Source organism: Grus americana, chromosome 10 (assembly GCF_028858705.1).
Source record: "Grus americana isolate bGruAme1 chromosome 10, bGruAme1.mat, whole genome shotgun sequence".
In the NCBI taxonomy this organism is placed as follows: Eukaryota; Metazoa; Chordata; class Aves; order Gruiformes; family Gruidae; genus Grus; species Grus americana.
The window spans coordinates 20,069,802-20,095,009 of NC_072861.1; the positions used below are offsets into that span (position 1 = coordinate 20,069,802).

At 36.1% G+C, this 25,208-nt stretch overlaps 1 protein-coding gene across 3 annotated transcripts in view; it reads left to right on the top strand.

Annotated features, from left to right (window-relative positions):
- LRRC28 (leucine rich repeat containing 28) overlaps window positions 1-25,208 on the top strand; it is a 54,011-nt gene that overhangs the window by 18,111 nt on the left and 10,692 nt on the right. For 2 of the 3 annotated variants that reach the window (XM_054836649.1, XM_054836648.1), the window contains 3 exons: window positions 15,534-15,740; window positions 17,865-17,909; window positions 22,220-22,322. In XM_054836649.1, coding sequence (XP_054692624.1) covers window positions 15,534-15,740; window positions 17,865-17,909; window positions 22,220-22,322 — 355 coding nt within the window. The remainder of the gene's footprint in view (window positions 1-15,533; window positions 15,741-17,864; window positions 17,910-22,219; window positions 22,323-25,208) is intronic. The other variant, XM_054836651.1, reaches the window with a different exon arrangement.

Here is a 25,208-nt window from a genome sequence, read left to right on the forward strand (position 1 = left end):
GTACTAAGGTTTACATTAGCTCTTAGGTTCGACAACAACAAATTTATTTTTTTTTTTACCTAAATCAGTGCAAAACTTACCCACACTTGCCTGTTACTGTATTGGGTTTTTTTCACATCAGAATTAGTAAGGTTTCAGTAATTATACTGTGTTAGTGTAGAAGCGTAATAAAAATACCTGACAGTATCTTTAAGACATTCTTTGGATTTTTAGAAGGAAAAGTTTTTTACATATTTTGATCTTGTATAAACTCCAATACAGCCTTGTCCTGACAGCCTGTAAGGACTGAAATTTTTAATAAGAAAATTGTCCCCTAGGAAATTATAGCAGAGAGTCCTCTCTGAAGAGTTAGGAATAAAATGGCAATGTGGATGGTTACTGATTGTCATTGGACTTTGTGACCTAAATAGAGGTGGCCAAAGCACAGGGTAGCATATTGTGCAAATGGTATTCCTTACAGATTAGCTTTCATGCATGTCCAAACACAGTGGTACCTATTTAATTAAAGGATGTTGGTTGTGTGAGATTTTATAACGGAGTCTGCCTTGCTCAAATATTTGGTTTGGGTTAAATTCTCAGGAGGACTACTAGTACTTCTGAGTGCTTTAAATTTATGGGGAGGAAAGTGAAGACAGAGAATTAAAAAAAAAATCCATTACATTCCTGGAAATTTTCATTAACTGAAGTTTTTCCTGTATGCCCTCACCTGTATAGTGTGTCAGAATTAGTCATCTGTGTATGCAGAGTTGCTCACTATTCTCTATTTGTCTGCTTGCCCCTTCTTACAGTTATTTTTTTCCACTTCCTCGCCCTGTTGAGGGGCTTTTAAAAGCCTCTTTGTTAGTATTGTACAACACTTTTTAGTGTACCATAATGTAACTGGGTGCTGGTAGCAAAAATAGTAAAAACATATAGTCAGAAAAATTCTAGAGCTATATTTTCAGCTTAAAATGTTCTAATGTATGCTTTTTTCCCAACACTTCTTGCAGATAGGCTTCTATTTGGTGTACCGGAACTGGAATATTTCCCATAACTGTAGCAGAAATGACATTAAGAAACAAAAAAACCCAACAAAACTATCTCTTTCAACAATGGCCTGTGGTATTCCTCATTATGGTGTTGCACAGCAGGTTCTCAAAAATGCGTGTGCTAAGTATGTATGTGTTGTAATTCATTAATCTGAAAACTAATAGGAAACAGTTGGAAGAAGCCATCAATGTCTTTCATTGTAACATTTAAATTACGTATTCAAATATTGCTTTGTGTGCTAGGCTTATTGGACTAGAAAATTCCATCTTAAAATTTGCTATTCTAATTTAGTGCGATCACTGGAAAAAGCATTTGGAAATTAAGCTATTTTAATGAGCATGTTTTTAGTTAAAAAAATAAATTGTGATATGGCTCAGTGCATCATATTTCCAAGTACCTGCAATTTTATAAAACATCGATCTTAAAACAACTTCTGTGGTCATTACATATCTGGAAAAGCAATCAGGGACAAACTGAAACTGGACCTGAGGTTTCATGTCAATAAAATGAAGACTAAAATCCTATTGAAGCAAAAGCCTAATGACCAAGTGTTTGAGTTTTCCAATACTAGTTTTAAAATATTTGAAAGATGCTCAGAATTTTAATGTAACTTTACTGATTTCAATTTTTTTCCTTCTTCCTTATATATTTTAGCAAGATGATAATGTTTTTGGATCAATCACACTTTTTCTTAGGTCCCTACTTTGGTTTTGGTGATGCTTTAATTTGAAAAATCTCTACCTGATTGAGTTTTGACTGTATTTAAAACATGAACAGTGTGCTAATGTATTTACCGAGTTCATTAATAGATCTGAGAGTGTCTGAGAGCAGGACATTGTACATCCGGCATTTCAGGCCATGTTAATTTCATATGACCTCGGTAGAGATTGACCTGTAAAGCTGCCCTTTTTATGTGATAATTCTTACTGGCCACAGAATCTTAGTGAAAGTTATGGTGGCATCACATGTCTGGGAAGAGACATCTCTCAGAATGACACTGTGAGTTCTAATCACTGAAATACTTCTTTTTATTATATCGTAGAAAAAACATGATTTTAGAGGGCAAGACTATGTCAGTGCAAGGCCTGTGACCTGCCGTTGCCCAGTTTTTCATTTTCGATTTTGAATTCCTCTGAAGCATCAAAATCCCAGATACTTATGTTTTTAGTGCTTTGAAACTAGTTTCTGAGAAGGGGCCAATGTTGCCACTTGTTCCTTACTGTTCCATGTAAGTGAAAGTTACCATGCAGCAGAATCTGGCCCCACCAGCCCCATACTTCCCCCTCTCCACGTTCCTTTCCTTCTGTGAAAAGGAGTTGATAAGAAACCTGGTGAGATGTAGGTGAAATCGGGACGGAGGAGAGAAGAGCCAACCTAATTATTACCAGAGATACTCTCAAACCTGTTGTGCTTCTGGCTTTGCAGTACTCCACTTGTGAAAATCAAAATCTTTGCAGGAACACGTATGTTTTCTAAGCTCTGGGCCATGGGCTTTCCCCCTGGTAGCCATCCTCCTCAAGGGCTTTTAGGTAGGAGATAAAGGAGTTGTGCCAAAATAAAGGAGCTTGAGTGCAGCTTCTAATGTTCAAGTACTTGGACGATTCGTGCATTCCTGAGAGTATGGGAGCAGATTTAACTGGATTCTCTATTGTTAAGAGATTTGGTACTGCCTCTTGAATCCTGGCTCATGCTTCTGTCCTTGATTTCTCAAGTCATGTAAGCCTTGTTTCTCCAGGGGTTTTCCTCTTGTCTGTGGGGGGTGCACAGGAATTTTGAAGATGTTGAGAGTGGTTTAAGTAATTGTGACAAGCATTTATCTGAAGCTTAAAACTTTATGGAGATGTTTAAGATCTTAACTACCATGCTTCTACCGTTGTTTTTATGTTGCATGTTCTTATGCCTTTTTATTAAATAAGGAGTCTTAAGAACAATTCATTTTGACACAGTTCATTAAACATAGAATTGCATAATACTTTTCTAGTAAACTCAATTTGAGATTTCTCAGTAAATTGTTAAAATACAGATTTACAAAAAAGTCTCACATGTCCAAGTAGCTTCCAAAATTTGCTTTAAAAAGTCAGCCAGTCACTTGGCATATGCAAAATTAATATTTGAAATGAATTTAAAATGAAATCTTGATTTCAATATTAGACTGAGAAGAGATTTTTAGATTATAATGGAATCAGTAATAGGGTAAGGTGGAAATACTGCTACCACATACAAATAGTCCATACAGTAAAGTACAAAGTAGTATTTCAAACATCTGACAGCAGAAATGACAACCTGAGTTTTCTAAAGTATATGAGAACAGAGCCCTGATGGAATTAATCTACCCTGCTGTACTCTCTAGTCCTGCAATCTTTAGAGCTGCCACTTGGGAACAGAGGGCTTCTGAAAGAAACTCTCTTGACCTTTGAATATACTCCCAATGACATGCTGAGCCGGAGGCTGCAAGACAAAAGTGGGAAGTTTATGCAGCAATATATAACTTTAAAGAACATTAAGTTGTCATTGCTGCTTTGATCAGTGATAGAGTATACTTTGGTAAAACTCAGATAAAGGGCTTCAGGCCGTAGCATCAAAACAATGCATTCTGTTCCTTTTAGTTTGAAAAATGTATTTCTACAGTCTGTTTTTCAAAAGTGGAATATGCTTGTGAGAACTGATTAGACCTGGCACACAGACCTAAATAATGAAGGTCAAATAGAATTATTTGGTTTTTATGTTTTGATTGTTTGAAAACTTGGGTTTGAGATTTACGGAGAGGACTCATTGTTACACAGTTATATACCGCAGAAAAAAATAACTCTGGAAGTGGCCACAGTTGTGTTTGAATTCAGTAGTTATTCCATTTGTGGTGTTTGTTTTATGTGAGTTTATTGACTGCATAGCAGAGGAGAGGAAGGAGAAGTGGAGGGTCTTTGGTTGCTTTTGGTCAGTCTTATTCCTGTGCAGTTGAATTTAAGATGTAGAAAAGCAGACAATCAGGAAATTAATTTTGTAGGTATGTAATTCTGTGTTGTAGTCTTGCTCTGAGTGTTTGAAGGTGTTAGTTATAGAAAGGTATCTGAAAAGTTATAAAGACTATAAAAACTACATTCCTAGTTGCTTTAATTGTGTGTATTACCTGCATGGGCTCTGAAGCTCCACAGATCGTTACTCCCTTCATAGCTCTGGCAAATCCCTCCCACCCCCCAAATTCTTGGTGGCATCTCTGATAATCTTCCTAACTGAGAAGATACGATGCTTCATTGCTTGTGTGGCTGATTTGCTGTACAGCTGTTTTCAGTAATGTTGAAAATGAATGTAATCACTGTTGTATTTATTACAATAGAACGCTTGGATCTGTGTTAAGATATTGGAGGGGTTGTTTTTGTATTTTTGTTAAAAAACATCTAAACCAAAAAGGAATCTTTAGGATTTTTCAACTTTATTCTTATGTAAGAAAAACTACATTAAACTAAAATTCACGTAAGTTACTGTAACTTTTTCCAACATGTCATTCCCTTCCTTTTGGAACTTCTTCCCTCAACATGCTGAATCCTCTACTAGGAGCACAGCAAAGCCTCCTCTGTGGAATTTGATACAAGGGTTTTTCCATGTTATGGCTGGCAACCGTCACATTCTGAGCACCATACCTTGGGGCTGCCATGAGGCGGATTCTCCTTCTTGTGCAATGCATGTATTAACCTGTCTTTATTTTATGAGAGGAAGAATAGGGGACTTCTAGTAAGTCTCTTCCCTTTGACTGTCTATTCTTACAAAAATCATCACTTAATATTGAGAGTTAACACAGTCTGAGAAATTAACCTGAACTTGAGTGATCATATAGTGCCTAATATCAGACTAGCTTCCTAAGTAAAGGAATTTCAGAAAAAGTTGGTTTGTAACTCATCTGTCAGCACTGAATTCTTCTGCTGATGATTCTGATAGTAAAGATGTGACTTTATTGATTGCTTGGTTCAAGACACGTGATATATATGAAGTTCACTTCTGAAACTTCAGAACACATGCTCTTTAAAATACTTGTAAAAGTCTTTCTTTTAGAACTGTTACCTAAAAGTAAAACTGAACTTAAAGGGAGATTTAAGATGCTCAGGGCCTCCCTCATAAACATTTGCCAATAGCTGTTCACATGGGTGAAGACAGATGTGTATCGACAAGGCTGAGGCTGAACCTCCGAGATGGAGAGTTGGATGTATGCTGAGAAAGATGTGTTTCATATACAAATGGTGTTTGGGTTTCTGTAGTATGAAAACTTCTTTAATACACACAATCTGTTCAATAGTGTAGAGTCAGGCTTTCAAAGAACCTCAGCTTTGAACAGATATTAAACTGCAGGTCGTTTTTCTCCAAAATTTTTCATCAGTTTGTAAATGTGTAAAAAAGGAAATGGTAGTAGTAACTGCTTGCAAATTCCAGGTTTACATTAGAAATGCCTTATTGAGTTCAGGATGCTGTACTGCCAAAGGACTCTAACTTTGTTTTGCAACACTGACTTATTTCAGAAGGGTCCTAAGCAAAGACAGAGTAAGCCATACAAGCAAAATAAGCTTTTCAGGAGGGTTATGTGCATGCTTACTGCCTTTACCAATATTGTTTTAAAATAAATAAATAAATTGTGAAAACTGCAGTTCATTGTGTCCTTCACCACTATAACAAGGTTGGTAAAAGTTAAACAGTGTGTATCTGCTATGACAGCACATGACTGCAAACTTGTTCATGAAATTCAGTAGTTGTTAGTTCATAGAGCCTACTCAGCTATTTAGTTTTCAGAAGAAAATTACCTGTTAACTAAACTAAAATAATTTGCTACTACTCTTTCATGTAAAACCTCTTACTAATTTTAAATTTTTGAGATTCTTTTTTGTTGCACCAAATTAACATTCGTGGCAGGAAAAAATAGCTCTTGAAGCCATTTTTAGCATTGTATGTTAGAAGTCAACTTGTTTTTCCCCTTAATCTCTTAAGTCTGTATTTATAAAGTTATCTATGAATGTACTTGTGTCTCTTTGGTTCCCTTTGTTTTTTCTTTCCCTAAGCTCTCTGTAACTTATGTACAGTGATTAGCTATATTAACGGGTAGTTGATTTTACTTGTGCATTAAGCAAATGCAATTTACTAGTAGCACTTGAGTGCTCAGGGAAGCTTGGAGAACAAAGACATTCAGTCTTTGAAAGTGAACAAACACAAATTGTTAATGCTGTGCAATAGAAGAATTTTAGAATGTATCGATTTCCATTTTGACCTTGCTAGCCAAATATAATTTGCTTTTATATATACCACTGTGAGAGAGTTAAAATACTACTTGTTATTGACATCCTTGTTTTTACTCAGCTAGTCTATCAAACAAATTGAGGCAAAATAAAATGCATCATTTACTGACACTAAATCTAAATGGAAAAAGCATTTAAAGAGAATGTGGAGAACTGGAGGTATTATGTGAGATTAACTTTCCTGTGGTTCACGTCACATGCACAGAGTTTGATACCTGTATTTCAGTTCTCTTAATTTTATTGCGGTGGTATTTAAAATAAAGGCCTGTGCTTAACTTAGCATTGTCCAAATCTGCATTAAATTGTCATTCTTTATGGAAGGCTTTGATACCAAGCAACTGCAAGTATACTCCAGTTGGTAATTATTTAATGTTTGAGAGCTTTATGGACTAAGACTACTTATTTATGTTGCTAAAGGAATGCAATTCAGAATGACTGAGTGGGGAGTTTGTAGTATAATTGCAAGCCTTGCTTGTCTACTTTGTGCTGATTTGAAACACTAAACAGTAGTATCTTCCACTGATTAAGATAAGGCTTGCAGTTGCTTTCGGTGTTTTGAAAATGAGGACAGTGTTAGTATTGTTTGAAGTCAGATGTGTTCTTTTTTGGTGATAATTTTAGCTAGAAACTGTTAATAGTTGGTCCATGCTGTTTTCTCAGTAGTAACCACATCATTATAGTAGCTCCTGCCTGCCCTTCTCAGCTGGTGAATTGGCCAGTCTGCTGGGTGGCCACACAGACTGCTCAGCACAAACGAGCTGGGCAAGCGAGGAGGAGCAAGAGAAGGTCCTGTTACCGCTGCTAGTAAAAGGCATCTGTACCCATAGTTTACATTTGAGAAGGATGCACCTCTATTATGGTGGGAATATTTCCCGTGAATGTTCAGCCAGTCCTTCCGCTGTAACTACTGTAGCAATTTGTAGTAACTTCCAGTGGTCTGGAAGAACTCTTATTTTCATAGGGCTTCTGTTAAGACAATCCCATCCATTAGCATTCCTTTGAAAAACAAATATGGTGACTCCAGTGCTGTAATTGTGTTCTAAACTAAAGATCTTCTTTTGGTCATTTTCCTTTCCCTCACCCCCCTCAAATTTATAGTTGCATTTTTTTGTTATGGAGACAGAGTTTACCTTCAGGGAAGAGGGTTCTTTTGGTATCTCCGAATAGTAAGATAAGTGAGCGTAACTTGGCTTGATATAGCATAATACTTTTCCACTGAAAGATGAAAATCTAACCTGGACCTATTGCTTTCTTTTGTTATGCATTTAGTTACTTATTGGAGAGGAAGAAAAAAAAACCCACCCACCTCAAGGAAAGGAGGAAAGATGTATCTCTTTTTCCAGTTGGTTGGAAACAGTTGATAGCAACTGTCACAACAGATAGGTCTTTGCTTGGATTATTTGGATACTAGTAATGGGTTAGGAGCTACTAATCTATGTTTGTCAGAGACACCAGTCCGTGGTGTTGATCTCGAGTTTTTCCTTTGAAGAAGAAGAAAGGAAAAAGCTATACAAGCATTTATAGCCAGGACTGGCCCTGTCTCTGTGTCTTCCTGAGTTATCCTTAATCTCTCTTTAGGATGCTCATTTCATTTGCCTTAGGTTTAGGTGATTGCTGGTTTGTTGTACTTAAAGCAGGGCACTTATGCTAGCCACCTAGAGATGGCTGTGTCTCGAGTTCAAGTCTTTAGGTCTTTATTTTATGCACAAAGTTTTTCTGGAAAGCTTCTCCTACCCCCACCCCCCCACACACACCTTTCCATGTATTGATATTAGTGCACAGTGAATTGCAGATGATGTGCAGCCGTAAAGATGGTAAGACATAAACAAAACAAGAGAAACATAACAGGTCTCATCCTTTATTCATGTCACATTTGTTTATGTTCACACCACCCAGGAACACCCAGTAAAAGGAAAACAGCTGCTCCTCAAAGGAAAGACAACAGCAAAAGCACTTCACTTCCTAAATAAGAGACTTTTCTGTAAGGTGCTAGCAGAATTTTTTCATGCAATATACTTGACAAAGTACCATTCTGTCTCTCCACACTTCATTTTGGCTCCTCTATCCAAAATCTGGGATATCATTTAATAAAACCATATAATATATTCATTTCACATCTATTGCTTATTTGTGTAGCAACAGTACCTTGCTGTGGGGCAGTAAAGTACTAGGCAGAATACACTAGAACAAAATGAAAGGACAGGTTGTCTTCTGAAAACACAAACAAAAAAACCCCAACCCACCAACAAAACCCCAAACAAACAAAAAACCCCAAACCAAACCAAAAACCCCAGCAAACCTGATCATTTCATGGCCTTGAGTTACCTTTGTGCATAAACAATTTTTTCCCCCTCTCTATTCCTCTTGCCCTTTTATCCACCTTTTCCACTTTTCTCATGTATGTTAGTTTCTGGTATTTGTATCATCTGATTTGTTCTAACTTGTCACTGGAGACCATCAAATAATGGAAGAAAATGGAATTCCAAACCTGCATTGAGGGGAAGTAGAGTAGATCTGTGCACTTTGGTGCTTCAGTGCTGATGCTGAGGAAAGCAGAGTGGTGGACCCATGAAATACAGCACCCTGCCAGTTTTGTTAACTTAAGTTTAATTGTGGTAACAGATGGAGAACCACTGACCTTTAGAAGAGTTTGACTTAATGAGACCCTCATGCCTGATGTCCATTTTCAGACATTTTTAGCTGAACTAAAATTACAGTTTAGCAAGATTGGACTTCAGAAAGCTACTTTTCTCACCTTTGCTTGTGAATGATGGTACAAAATAAATAAGGTTTGGTACTAAATTTGTGTGTGACATTTAGCAAGGTTGAGAAAAAAAGATTCTATTTGGGTATATGCAGCAGAAGTATGTATTTTTCACTTGGTTTTAGGTTTTGTCTGCTGCTTAAGTGTTTTGCAGAAGAGTCAATATAGTTTATGGCTGAAGTAGGTGAAACTGAGAAGTGGGAACATCTTCGAGGTGTTACTTACATGACTCTGTTCATTCATAAAGACAATCTTGCCCCAGAAAAATCTTTTCCTCTGTTCTTTCTAGCCAAGATATTTGTGTGAAATGCAACCATAAGTATTGCTTTAAAAGTAATAGATTCGAGTTTGCTCAGCTGGGATTGAGGCGCTTTTTTCATAGGATTTTTAAGAGTTTGAACTCATATTGAGCACCTTATTTAAAAACAGATTATTCATAAAATAGTTCCTGCAGTATCACAACACCTCTTCCAGTCCCTCTTTTTTTTCTCTTTTCTCTTAAAATATTGAGCAAATATTAGGATACATGGGAAAATATCATCTTCTGTTCTGTTAGGCTTGAGAAACAGAACATTTTTCAAGCTCACTAAATACAGTAAAAGATCTGCATACAACAGTGTCAAAATGTAAATGTGATTCAATTTGCCTCCCCCTTTCTCTTCCTTAAATCTAATGATACCAATTTTCGGTTATGGTCAAACTTCCTTGTTTGAAGATGGCACAGGTCTATCATAAGTGCCAATTTGTGCTAGCAAATTTAATTTTTATAGGCTATGAAATGTGAGCTGCATGGTAGGACAGCAAATGTAATGTAATATGTAACAGGCTATTTAATTTGTTTTAACCATCTTAAAATCTATTTAAGTCCTCCTGAGACATCCCAGAGCAGATCTAAAGGAGATCTTTTCCCTCAAGCTCATAGTGATTTAAACTTATATTTCCTGTCAAATACAGTTTTAAACCGATAATAGTATCACAATTCAAATTCACAGGCATGTATAGAGACTTGCATTTTTTTCTAATGGGACAAGTAATGAGCTTTTTAAGTATGAAAGACTTCAAACACCTTTTGCTCACCATTGCGTGGTTTTACAGGCCTAATAGGAAAACGTATCTTGTCCTCAGGTTCATGGAAGTTGATTAAAACAGTATTTCAAGGGTGAAGTATGGTAGCCACTTTGAGTACCTTCTGTTTTTTCCTGAAGCAACCAACTTTATTTTCAGACCCCAGGGTAGTGAGGGATCTCTGGGTGCATGAAGTCCAGTGCTTCACAATCGCAGCCAGTCATCACAGTGCTGGATTCTGTAGGGATTTCTGAGAGTGTGTCCCTCCGGGTATCACAAGCTGGAAAACATTACTCTGTAGCAAAGATTTTTAGTACAGAGCGCTGCAGCGTTGGAACAGGGACGTGCTGCTGAGATTGCTGAGTAGATGGCAGGCAAGAGAGAGGATCGCCTCTGTTAGAACCCCTTGGTAGCAGGATGTTGGGTGTAAATGTTTGTATAATAATAGCAAGACAGTCATTATTGCCTACAATACAAAGTTATATTAACATACTTTCTTGCTTGTAATAAAATGCTGGCTATATATAGAAAATGCCTTATTTTCACAGGTGGTTCATTACCCTTAGTGAACCAGAATACACAGTCCCTCTCTTCCTTCGGTGTTTCAAGCAGAGGCCTGACTTGCAGCATCTTCTTATCATGCTTATTTTCTGTTATTTTTCATTCCGTTTCAATCATGTAAGACTAAAAGTTCTTGCTTTTCTTCCTGTATGATAATTTTGTTCTTTACCATGTTACCAGTACTTTAAATGCTTGTGTAAACAGCAAACCAAAACCTAGTTGTTTGGGGATTTTTTTCGGTTTGATTTGGTTTTTTACCAAGGTACAAAATGGAAATTTTAAACAAAGTAGACCCTTGAGGAACAACACCACTAGTAATATAACCAAGAAATGTCATCAAAGAAAGATACGCCAGTATAGCGTGACTTACATTTGGAAAGATCTGGGTTGCATTTTCATTCTGTTCTCTATTTATGTTCCAGTCACTGGTTTCTCTTGGTTGCTCTTCCCTTAGAACAGTTGTTATACTGAAGAGCGCTGAGTTCACATTAATAGGGCTTTTCTGAACACAGGTTCTACATTTCTTTTCCAACCCCAGGCAGCTATCCCAGAAAATGTCTTACTCATTGAGAATCCTTATGCCTGAGTTTGCAATTTTGATGTATAACCCATTTTTTTTCAGTATTCTGGGATGGAAATTTTTTTAAGCAGCCTCATTTCATTTTAGTAATGGATGTGGTGATTTTCAGTGCTTTGTCCTTGTTCCCCTGAGGTATTCTGTCTCTGTCCTCATACACAGCGTTATTCTTACAGGAAAAAATGATGCAAAACACTAATTTAATATTTGGTCTGTCCTCCTAATTTCTACCCCTTGTTGACACCAGTTCTTCATTTCTTGCTCTTTATTTCTTGTTGAGAAACCTTTTGTTTGTCTGAGTTCCCATTTTCCTGACCTCCTGGCAGTTTTCATTTAACTTCTGCGGCCTGACCTCTATGTGCCAGCTCTCTTTGCTGATCAGTCCCTTTTTCCATTCCTTGTAGGTTCTCTGCTTTCTCTTAATATCCTGCTTTGAGGTGCATTCTCATGCAGGTAGGTCTGTAGCCCTTTCCTGTCCCCTTTTTTCCTTTACTTGGATAGAAAGACTCAGATAGCGTTTGATTTAAATACACTCAAATCCAATTGTATATGTGTTTCATATATCTTTGGATGAAATTTTGGGTTATGGCCCAACAGGGAAAGATGGGATTGCTCTTGAAATGTAAAGAAAACTGTTAGTTATTTTTGAGTTATGCAGCTGGTGAGGCCTGTACCCCCAGAAGGTTAAGGAAGTTTGAATTGCCTTTGGCACTTATTGTATGTTGTATAGGCTGCTGACTTCCAGATGTTTTTGGGTTTTTTTCCCTTCGTGTAAAACCATGGGAATTAAATTTTAAAAATGGCATTTAAACCACCTGAATCAGAAATAGATTTTTTTTTCTTTTTTTCCTGATGATAGGTATGTTTATACAAATACAATCAGTTTTGTTAGAAGGCAAATAATTTTGGAAATTTCCTGAAATTGTTTCAAGGTTTCACTTTTTTTTAAAAAAGGTATTCTGATGTTTCTTTTCTCTTTGTGTTGAGAAACAAACCTCATTGGCAGTTTTTCTTTTGAAAACCCAAATGCATATGATGACAGTTCACTTGTCCCGTTCTCCAAATGGCTGGGAAAGCTATTACCATGAATGTAAAAGCTGCTTGTTGGAGCAACAGTAATCACTTCTGAATCTTCATATTATCAAGGATGAAAAAGATTCATTAATTACTCAATTGCTGGCAGTTCTAGAATACAGTCTGAAGCATTTATATGTACATCTGTGTCACTGAAACTACCTTCAGAGGGCTGTAGGCAGGACTCTGGGTATAATCCTGTGTTTAAGTTTCTGTGAAGTAAGGTAGTGTGTGGATTTACAGTCTGTCAGCCACTTTGTGTACTATACCATGAACACATTTGTACCATATGGCCAAGCCACAGAATTGCCCAGCTATATGTGAAGGCAGTAATCTGTGCAGATGGACACTGCTGAAAAGCTTGGGTCCAAGAACAGGCAGAGGAACTTCATGTTTGGACTCGAGTCTTTTTGAGTTAGAGGTTTAGCAAAGCTACCGAGGAATTTTTTTTTTTTCTGGCTTCTGATATCAAAATGGGGCTCAGTGCTTTACCATGTTGATTTTGATAGTGTTAATCCTAGACCTAATGTAAATTTCAAATTATACATTTATGAATTTAATTTAAATTTAATTGGAACTCCTCACTGTGGTTTAACGGTGATGTATAATGCTTGTCTCTCCTATCCTTGGAGCGGGGAGGGAGCAGGGATCTCTGAATAAAAGTCCCTTTTTTGTCAGATCTTTTTATTTAGGAATACCTATTTTCTTTTCTGGGACTGCCTGAAATTTCCAAAATCATCCTCTCATGTGTGTCTTAGTGCTTGATGAAGTGATAGCAAGAAAGAGATTTGTAAGTCTTTCACTGTGTTTGTTATCCGAGGCATCCTTCAGTATTTATGTTGCAAAAATTTAAAGCACAGATAATAGTATTTAGTAACTAAAAGCCTGAAAAACTTATTAATGGACTGTTTATATTTTGTATTATTCCTCTTTATTGTTTTCCTTTGCATTAATGAGATTGAAACCAATTTAGTGTCATTAGTAAATGCCTGAGCATGTTCTTCAAAATGAGCTTTCAACACTACTGTGGGGAGTCTGGGGGTTATGTCTTTAATCTGATGGCACTTCAAGTTGTTTGGCTTACTTTTAACTTCATCATGGGTCGGTGGGTGTTTCTGTAACATATGGCACTGTACGTTATAAGTGGATGTTTACATCTGGTATGCATTGGAAGATTAAGGTAGAGAGGATGAAGTTTTGGGCAAGTATGTGTTTTTTGGATGAAGGATAAAGTGAGAATACTTTTATTTCCTCTTAGATTTGAAACATATCATTCTAGCAATGCCTTTGAAACTCCGCCAGCTTTGCCAACCGTAACATTTATGGGATTTGGGACCTAAACTGAATTAGAAAACTGTTTTTAGTGGCAGAGAAAAAGGTTAGTGCATGAAAATAGCTAGGCCTATTATTGACTGCATGTGGTCAGTGGTTTGGCTGAATGTAGGTGGCTCTTTTCCTGTCACTGTTTTCAAGCATATGGCTTTGTTTGTGATGAATATAAAACTCTTTAAAAATGAGTTCTTCTGCAGTTCTTGTGCACAGTAGCCTTTTGCTATTTAGTAGTGATTATTTTGCTTTTGCCATTCATTTTCAATCTTATACTAAAAAAAAAAAGCTTTTTAAGTAAAGCTTATGATTCCTGTTGTCATCAAAACTAGGAGGTTTGAAGAATGTGGTCATCTGTGTGTAGCAGCTGCCTCTGTCAGTAATATTTTATAAAAGGATGTATATACTATGTCGTTGATTCTTTATTGTAGTTAATGCTGGGATAGTTTGCAGCATGGCAGAAACTCCTTTTAAATGTGAACGCACATTTTGTTTAATTAGTACTTTTGTGAAAATCCTTAAAACTGAATTATAACTTCCTTTTTTTTCCTTTTCATTTTTTCAGTGTTGAAAGCTTCAGATTTGCCATTTCTTTTTCCCATTGTGTAGAAGACAGCCTGAAATTAACCTAGTGTTTTGGTTTCTTCTCTGCCTGTAGTGTACAAGGTGCAAGCTCAGAGCTCAGGGAACAGCAAATTTTCTAGCTCCTGCTGCAGTGAGAGCTTGAGGGCACAACAGGTTCTGTTTAGCTTTAACTTAAACAGTGTTACCCTATTTATATCTTTAAAAAAAATATGCGTGATAGAGCTGTAAATTGTGCAGATTGTGGATTGTGTAGAATGTCTGGTGTTTTCAGTGTAGAAAATTCTAGTGAATCTTGTTTTAGCAGCGATCAGATGCAAGAGCTGGTTTCATTCAGCCGAGAGCAAAGTACATTTGGCTCTGCAGGATGCTGAAAACTGCAGTAAGAATTAGGGGCACCAAGCACTTCATGAGTTGGTTCCATTGCTGTAAAGTATTTAAAAACAAAGCAAAACTGTTTACAGTTTTCCCATGTTTGGGGAAAATAATTTAATTATCCAATTTTTAGAGTAACTGTAAAAGAACAACTAAATAAACAATGAGATAACATGTAGAGCTGCTTAATGTATTTATCTCTTCAAGCTGTAATTATTGCAATTATAGGTTAGAACTTACTGTAGTATATTGTTATGTTATATGGTAGGAAGATAACTTACAGGTTATTAAGAAATTTCTTTTCTACTTTAAACTAACTCTTTTGAATTGTATTATGAAGACAGAGCTGTTCTTCCTAAGCATGCTTGGTGAACAACTGTCACTAAGCAAGAAGTGCTGTTCATGTATTTGTAAGTCTCCTGGCAAGAGAATCTTCAGAAGGGTGAATATAAGAATTGCATCCTCAAATGGTTTTAAAATTAATTTGAATTTGCATGTGTTTGGGGTCATGCAAAACACTGTTAATAACAGCAAGCTATGTAATGGGGTTTGTTGGTTTGGTTTGTTTTTCTTTTTTCCTAGTTCTGATTTAGGACCAGGAAACTGCTTGATATTTTTGCCAGTACTAATTGTCACAAATCAGGAATGTTCTATCTTGAGAGATCTCATATTTAAATGTATTCTCTAACTGGTAACTGTTCCCCATCAGAAAGATTTGAAATATGATGATGGAGATCATTAGTATTAGTTCTGAGCACTGATTGATGGAACAGTATCCTAAGAGAAAAACAGCACAGCTAACTGATGAGCTTTGTTTTTGATTTATGAGAGAGATTTTTTTTGTGGTCTTGTTTGTTAAAATAGTTATATTAATAATTCTCAATGCCTCTTGTTTGGATTGTAGAGGTTGGAGACCTGAGGGAGCTGCAAACACTGGACATCTCAACCAATCGTTTGATAACATTACCTGAAAGGCTGCATATGTGCCTTTCTCTGCAGTACTTGACTGCAGACCGAAACCACCTGTGGTATGTGCCCCGCCACCTGTGCCAACTACCAAGCCTCAATGAGCTCTCCATGGCTGGAAACCGCCTTGCGTTTTTGCCACTTGGTGAGTCACCACCATCATTGGGCTGGGGTGGGTTGGAGAAGAGACAGGAAAACAAACTTTCTGTCCCAAAAAGAAAAGAAAAAAAAAATATGCAACAAGTGATCTTCTTTGGTGGTCTCTACAAACTCCATTTATGGAGTTGTCACAGTGATCATATTGTTGGAAAATATGTTAATAAACAAAAAAAAATGCAGGTTAAGGTTTCATGTCTGTTTTAAAGTAATAGGTCAGCTATCAAATTTGCTTTATTTTTAGCTAAGGGGGGGGTGGGGAGGGAGGGGAATTTAAATGATGTTGTGTTTAAATATAGTACCATGTAATCTGAGTTCCACCACTTTGGGTAATGATCTGTTTCTGTTTGGATCTGATGATTTGACTAAGATTCTTCAGCTGGGGTTTAAAAGTTGCTGTGGAATCCCAGTAACTCCACAGAAATTATTTTTTATCATTAGGAATGTCAGCACTGCATAATGTAGTGAAGGTTTAGTTTGTGCTGTGTATAAGCATCCATCAAAACTTCCACAGTAGTAGCCCAAAAAAGAATTTAGCTGCCTTTTTCTCAACTATTTTGAAGTTTGGGAGTGTAGAAGCAGGTCCTCAAGAGTAGGAAGTGCAGTCAGTGTGTGGTGGTTTGTTGTGGGAAGTAGTTAGTTGTGTCGTCATTAAGTGTGGACTGTATATTCTGTTTGGGAAAAGCAAGTCCTCTTCCACATGTTTGTTACTTTTTTAGCCCTGCCACGGGCTAATCTCTGCAGAAATATAGACACATGTGTAGATCTGTCATGTCATTTGAATAGCCATTAATAGTTTTTCTAGAATACAGAGTTTGGTGTTAATTAGGTGCAGATGAAGTTATGATAATCGCATTGAAAAGAAGCTGAAAATTGAGGTGGCTAAAAATGAGATAATAATTTTAAATTAATTACCTTGTATAGGTTTAACTTAATTTTTCCAGTACTAGCAATTTAGTCTTTAAAGAAGTTTACAGTCTTTCTGATTTTCTTAGCACCTTAGCTTATATTACTGGAGAGTAAGTGCAAATAATGTCTCCGGACATAGTGTTTTAGTTATGTCTCAACATATGTCATGATATAAACGAGAAAATGAGTTCCAGGATGCATCATCCAGATGCTACAGTACTAACTAAAACAAGCAAAGTAACTTCCCCTGTTTTGGCAAATATTTGTCACTCTATTTCATGAGACAGGACGTTGAATCTTTTTAATTTTGCAAAAATAAGATGCTGTTCAGCACGATGAGATGTGAAATATTAAAGGGTGACAGTTTTTGCTACTTTTGCACTAGTTGCTTATCTGGGAGGTGAGCTATGACCTGGATGAGCCATAGATCTGCTGAAGTGTTTTAAGTTCAAAAGCAGGAAATAAATCTCTAATATAATGACACACCTTCTTTTTTCTTTATTTTTAGACTCAAATTCAAAACATTCAAAAGGAACTTTTAAAATAATGGGAAACATCAAAGACTGTCAATTGACCTTGTTCAGTAGTTCTTAATAGTGACTCACTGGTGAACATTTGGAGATAATTTGCTATCTGTGGATATGAAACTGAATCATAAATCCTAGAGTTCAGAGGAAAAGCACCACAGTATAAATGTAAATGTTTAATCCTTCCTCTGAAGAATCAGAAGGCTTCAGAGTGGTCAAGATGTGATGAAATGAAGTAGAAGAGTTAGTGTACTGAAAAGCAAAAAGATTAAATCTATCTGCTGTTGTATGGGAAAATATTTTTCTTGGAGTATTACTGAAGTTAAGGCATAATTGTAGCATTATTTCTGCTAACTGCACATGTTGGCTAATGGTGTTTTTTTGTGTGTACTCTTACATCCAACTTCACTTTACTAGTTAATGACTAAGAAGGTTAAATAACAGTGAAAGATACTGTACAAATATCTACAAGTGATATTCAAGCAAGAATTGTCAAACAATTTTTTTTTCAATTAGAGAGTTGAGTCAGTTGAAAAGCAGACCTTTTATTCATCTCCTGACAGAATGTTGGGGTTTTTATGGTTTTTTATTAGACATGTCCATGTTAGAAGAAATAGGTTTGGAACATATTGCTTAATGCTTTTTAAAGTGTGATTTACTTTATTTATTTCATACAGTGGTTGACATCTTCTATGCCAAAGAATCCACTCTTCCTCAGCTAAGTATGTCCCTTGTAGCTGCCAGTAGAGGCTCTTGTTAAGTGTAATGGAAATCTGCATTTTCCTGTTCCTAGACTGATAGGTGTAAGATTTATTCCAGCAGTAGCACAGCAATTTCACAGCACTGCTGGATAGGTACTATGCAGTTTTTTGTCCTGTACATTCTTTTAAGTTTATGACCACGTGCATCTTAAGAAAAAAAAGTATAATGCCATTAATCAATTTTACAAAGTACAATAAAAATACCTGATGCCACTCTCTGACTTCCAGAACTGGTACATAAACAGATGGATAAACAATAGTGAATTAGTCATTTGTTCTGCAGAAAACACTTAATTCTTGTATATTCAGTTGGGTTTTTTTTAAATTATTATTTTTCAGCTGTTGAATATTCTAATTTATATTCAAAGAAACAAGACTGAGTGGACCTGAGCCTTTGGGCCTTTCTAATAAATTTATTAAAAAACACAATCAAACAAAAAAACCCCAAATTGTATGTGTAAGTTAAATGGGAAACTGCATCCTGGACAGCCCTGTTACTGTCACGGTGGTTTTCATGTTGCCCTGATAAATTGTCTTAGGAATTCTGTTCTTGAATGGTAGGTGGAACTATTGATCATTTTATATCAATCTACTTAGATTGTAAATTATCCTTTGACAGAAATTTAACATTAAAATTTTACCATTAGCAAATGCTCCAATGCCTGAAAACAAATTCCATTGCAAGCAGAAATTTGAATCTGATGACACTGCAAAAATAAAAAAGATTTATGTAGTAAAGTACAAATATAATTAAAATAGGCCATAAATTCTCAAGTGTACTGGCAGCACAGGGGAAGTTATGACAGCAAATATTCAGTGTTATATCACTTTATTGAGGGTTTATGTGCACTTTTTGTTTAGAAAATGGGTCTAGTAATTATCAGTGCACAGTAAACAAAGGTCTCATTCTACCTCAGTATATGCTGGTTTTGTGTCCTTGCCCTCACAGTATGGTTAAAAGAGCATCAGTGCAGACACACAAGAGCTTTTGTTCCATCTTCAGCCATGTGGAATGCATATGCCAGGGCCCTGAGGTTAAAAAAAAAAAAAAAAAAAAGAGAGAGAAAAAGAAGGGGGGAAAAAAAAGGGAAAAGGAAAAAAAAAATAGAATTGGGGTTTGTTCAGGACTCATGGCATTTGGTCATTTCTGGGAGAAAGGTCTTTGATCTGCGAGCCTGGAAGGAGGAAAGTGGAAATGTTTTAGACACAGTACAGTGCTTGCAAAAGCCACATGAAAACCTTCTTTGTAGCTTTAGCCTTTTCATAGATGGGCAGCTTCCTTATTTTACAACGTTCTTCAGAAGCGTGTTTTTTAGAGAACTTTTAACAATATTTGTTGACTGATATAAGACATGAAAATTAATGTGGATGGGATACAAAGAGCTTTTTTAAGTGACGATTTATTTAAATTTAAACTTTATGGATAGTGCTTGAAACTGGAAAAAAAAATCTTTTGGTGACTACAAGATACTTGGTTATTTAATGCAAAGAAACTATATCAAAGGAACATTTATAGTTACAGGCTATTTGGCTTTGGGAATTGAATTTTTCCTACTGAGATATTTTGTCTAACATCCAAAAATTTGCTTTAATTACCTAGGAAATGCAGTCAACTCAGAACTTAGAATCTAAACATAGCATAAGATAAAGACAGAGGGAAGAGATGAGATGCAGCGTAACTCCTCCTTCAATGCATATGAAAAGAACAGCTTTAGGGCTTTTTTTGACTTGCCTGATTTTCAGCCCATTTGCATACATCTGTGTAGAAATGAGCAAGATGAGCCTCTTTAAAAAATTTTCTTCCATTCTCTAAATTAATAAGTTAAACAGTAGCACATTCAAGCTACCCCAGCAACCCATAGTTTTCTGCTCTTCTTAGTATAATTGGTTTCTGCAACATGAAGCGATATTCTCTCAGCATTAGGTGTGCCATGCACACGCTATCTGCTTTTAATTTTATTGGCTGATTTTTTTTTCCAGCCTTACAATATTTTATGGTGTTATAGTGCCTCAGTATTGCAATATTTTTATTCATTCTAAGATAACAGTGTTTTTGTTTCATCTAAAAATATCTCAGAACTTTACTAAACTATTTTCAGCCCTGCAATACTGAGCTAAAATAAATCATCTTTTTTGAGGTGTTAGCACTGAACAATGCTCAGCAGCATCTCACAGCAGTGGCCATCAGTCAGCAGAGATATTTGTACTTGCTTCTTGCGACAGGACAGTTGATGGATGCAGTGGATAGCTCTGCAAACTAGAATGTCTTTGGGACAGGGTCAAAGAAGAGTTGTGATGGTTGGAAGTGTCCCCTGATGTCCAGTGACTCCGGTTTGAACAAAGCCCAGATTATGGTCCCTGAAACCTCTGAAGACTGCAGTGTAAAGACTTGTATTAAAAGAAAAAAAAAAAAAAACCAAATCAAAACCAAACAACAAACCAAGTTTTCTATGTTAACATTTTTATTTCAGAAAATGGATCTATCTGTTTTCTGTTGCTATCATAACTTGTTCTTTATATCAGAGATTTGATAATGGGACACCCTCTGAAGCTCCTCAGCGTGAGCTTTTAAGGTTTCTGGCGCTTACAACTGCCATTTAAGTGGGTGACAGCTGAAGGTGTTCAGTATACTTTAACATGGCCAAATGTTTGGGGGATCACTCAAAACATTGTTTGCTTTATCTGCACTAAGTGGTATCCAGAGCTCTTGTGTACAATAAAACTATTCAATAATAAAGGAATTGTATTACCTATTCTCATAGTAGGGAATGATAAGAGATCATTGTTCCAGGTAGAATTTCTGAGTATAAATATCATTGAAATAGCTTTAATTTTTATTCTGTTCTTGACCATAATTACAAAAGGGACAGAAGCTATGTGAATTTCTCCGGTTATCCTTATCTTTATGCCAACCAAGGTAATTGACAGTTGATAAAGATGGGAAATCAGAATTAGTCGATACTAGTATCATCTTGCAGTGTGGCTGATTCAGCCAAATGCTTGTTTATCTTGCTTAGTTTCTATAACATACTCATAAAAGTTTAAGAAGTTGAGAGGCATACAGATTTATTTATTTATTTATAATGCAGTTTGTCTGGGTTGCAGCTATCCCCTCCCAGGCCACGAGGCTTTCAAACATTGTTGCTTGGTTTGTGCTCTGTATTAAACACATATGTGTTTTCCTAAGCCAGTATGGCCTTCAATGGCATAGGAGCTACAGATGAAATGGGCCCCGAAGATCTACATGTCAGCTTTCTTGCCGGTTCAAAACTCTTTTAGACTGTTCTTTTTTTGTTCGCTGTTTGGTTTGTCTTTTTAAGTGTCTCACATTAGCATGTTTTTTACTTCTTTTGATAGTAGACAGTTTTACCACTGACTAGATCTTGCTGATAAGCAAAATTCTTGTTTCCAAGAATTTTTCCTACAAGCCTAAATTTTCCCTTTTAATTTTCCTCCATTTTCCCACTTTAATTTTTTAAACAAAATAAAATTATTCTCTGCCTATATGCTCCTATCTGGAGGTATGTTAATATACTTATACTCCGTGAAGGTATTGCTTAAACACGCTGTACTTGCTTCTTTTGACTGCCACCCATGAATATTTTAACAGAAATAATGTAAGCAGCACGCCTTCAGATGTATTGATCTTCTAGCCACATCTTTAGTTGTATAATATTCTGCAGTTTAATGCTTCTATATTTTCTTGTATTCTGTTGTCTGCTGCATCACACAGACTTGTTTCTGAATGATTACTGGTTGTATTTGGTTATGGCTAATGTAATCATACAAGTATCTCTTCCTTGAGAAAAGAAAGAGTGGGACGGACCACATTCTTGTTTATATCTTTACCACTTTACCAAAGATAGTGAAGCTGTGATTTCAGTGACACGAGGCCAGTTAATGAAAGCAGGTTTGACCTTATGAACTTCAAGTATGCACTGTCAATTTGAAATCAATTGTCCCTTTGTTTTTTCAAACTGACTTTGGAGTTTGTCAATGTTAAAATTTAATTATTTATAATAGGATTTTCAGGGGTACTGAAAAGGGATTTTGTTTTGGTTTAGTAATTTTAAATGCTATTTTCTAAACAGCTTTTCAGCTCATCCATAATAAAATCATTGGCTGAAATTTTACAACTAAGAAGTACTAATTTATGTTTGGTTATATTGAGTCCGATTACCTTATTTATAATTAAAGAGAATTGCTTTGCTTGTAATTGTCACTATGTCATCCCTTCTCCCACTGACTTTTTTCTTGTTTTCTAAACCCAGATTTAGGTCGTTCTCGGGAGCTACAGTATGTTTATGTGGATAACAATATTCATCTGAAAGGCCTCCCATCTTATCTGTATAATAAAGTCATTGGTTGCAGCGGGTAGGTATGAATTAATTCAGATCTCTTGCATACCTGTTCCTTGTAAAATTTCTCATAAATATCTGCTTGTATGATACAACCGATTTTTTTGTGTGTGATTGATTCAGAACTGATATTACTTTGAGGGGATTACAGCAGCTCCCAGTTCTGTTTTATTTTTGTAACAAATCTTCTGTGTTAATTGCTGACTTTCAGTATTTTAGTATTAAGCTGTAGCAGACAGTGAGTGCAGTTATTCTGAAGGAATTTTGAATGATAATGTAAGGCCTAAAGCTGAATCCTAGCTGCATTTAAAGGTTGGCAAAAATGTAGGCTTCACAGAATTTCCAGAACTAAAGAAGGAACAAAGTATTTTTTAAAGCGTCGCAGCTTCTCTCTAGTTCTTAAGTTCTCATATTTCTGTAAATTATGGGCCGTGTCTTGGAATGTCACATGCAGCTCCTTCACTCATTTTACATCCCAGTATCAGCTTCTTGTAGGTCTTGGTACCTACTAACTAAACTAAGTAACTTTTTTTAGGAATTATGGATTGACAGGTATATTTTTACATGTGCATGTTAAAAATACCCTAGGCTGTCTCATGTTTGTGGTTGGGATGTGAGAAAAAAGTGATCTGTCTAGGACACTGGTTTAATTCTCTCTGCACTGACACTAGCATAAGTTAGGATCAGCACCACTGATGAATGGAGCCTTACTGGTGTAAAACTGATCAGAATAGGATTGCCCCCATTACCATCTAATTATAAATTTCTGGTATGCTCGCTCTCAGCAAATCTTGCATTAAATATAAATTCCCTCTCTACAGCCTGCACTCTACTGCAAAATGCGAGATGCTGAGTCTTGGCATTTTAAGGTTTTTCTAATATTCCCATGTCAGCTGGCTGTGTGATATTTAAATACTTGCAGTTGGATTATAATTCTGCTGAACTGTGTGCAGCCTCAAGCTTCTACTAATTGTGTTTTTCAGGGAAAAATAACTTCTAGTCTTTGTTCTTTCAGAACTGATTGTAAATAGTAAGACAAGACATTAAATTGACCCTAACGGTAATAGAACTGTATTGATTGTGACCAAACCCACTACTGATAATGCAGGAAATGGTCCAGCAAGTTTAGTCCAATTGTCTTGCCTATTTCAGGTGATCTTAAACAACCATGTCTTTATTTTTATTTTTTTGACATTTTAAGTCCTTATTTTATACTCGGTCAAAATAATTTTATCTTTGCACTGACCTTTTGTGAAGATCTTACCAGTTCTTTTTGCTGTCATTACGTGTACACTGCTGATGACGCTAGCTGCTAGTATCTCTGATGGAGAGTATTATGAATCTACTATAGAAGAGACAAAAAAATTTGCAAGTGTTGTGATGAAATTAATTCTTTTAATACTTCTGTGGAATAAAAAATGATGATAATTTTTCTCCTTGATAATGAAGAATTAAAAAATATCTTTAGTAAGCAAAATAATATTTGTATTTCTGTACCAAACAGGTATTTGTCTTGATGTTGTGAAACCATCTTGAAACATTATAGATTATTTTTAAGGAAAACTTTCAACATAAGAAGAGGACTTATATATGTTATTAAGAAACCAAAGGTTTTATTTGATAATATGCTGAGTGATGTAAAAATCGTGGAATAATGGTCATGGGAAGAATTTCTGTGTTCTTTCCAAGAAAGCATTAGTAATCAGTGGAAGGGTTTCGTGGGTCAGGCAAGAGTTGAAGATCCAGGCTTTAGTGCTCTGTCTGGTCATCCACTGGAGAATAAAACCTGACATGCTGCTATTACTAACATAAAGCTAGATTCCTGAAAATAGAATATAAATTGCATTGTGTAAGTAATGAATCTCTGTCTGGGAATCCTGCAGTCAGTCTGACTGAAAAAGTCTTTTATGTAAGAGGTGATGATCTCAGCACTCAAAATAAATTTTGATCTTATTTTTTGCAGATTGGATTTCATAGTCTCCAGCTAGGTATCTGTCAGCCTTGTTGAAGACAGCCAATAGGTGGTCCCAGATTTTTTTTCCCCAGTTATTTATTCACCAGGGTTGTTCTGCAGCTCCATTTTTTCCAGCTAGATAGACCATCCTCTATTCCACTTTTTAACCTCCCTGGATTTTATGTGGGTTTTTTAAATTCTTTGTTCCCACACCCAATATTACTCATAGGTTTAGATTCATTCCCTAATCCATCCTGTTTTAAGGGTGTATATCTCTTAGATTATTCCTCTTGATGGTCTGTTTTGCTTGTTTACTTTGTTTTTCAGTGTTGTGGTCAGGCATTAAGAGCCTCACCCTTTATGTAGAGTAGACCAAATGGCCCAGCTCTGAACTGCAGAAACTGTAGTGAGCTTCTGGGTATGTCTTCTAGCTAGGCTAGTAAGGGGTTAATAAGCTTGAAAATACATTATAGGTTTATTTGTTGTGATAGCTGACTCATTGGGTATGGATTGGTGGGGAATGGATTGTTGGAATATTGGATCTCTGAATTCCCAATTATATTTTAACCCCATTAATGGTTTGTGGGAAAGTATTAAATATTTAACAAGAGGCTTATTGACTTGCTGTTTGCTGCTGCTCTTTTTTGCCTGTTTCTCTGGGCTGTTTTTCCTTTAATCAGAAGAAATGAGATTCTTTGTTATCAGAGAAGTACTATGAGATTTCTTTCACATCTGATAAGGTTGAGTGTAGTTACCTCAGTTTTAGGTCCAATATCTGGGAAGGCTGACAAATTTGTGTTTCTGTTCCATTTGTTAGGACTGGCCCTAACAAGTTGCTCTTGGCTTCAAATTTAAGTTGTCATAAACAATTCTGATTCCCCTGTTGACTTTCCTAACCTCTTAGTAGAATTTTCCTATGCGTGTCTCTTTGGTATGATAGCTTGCAAC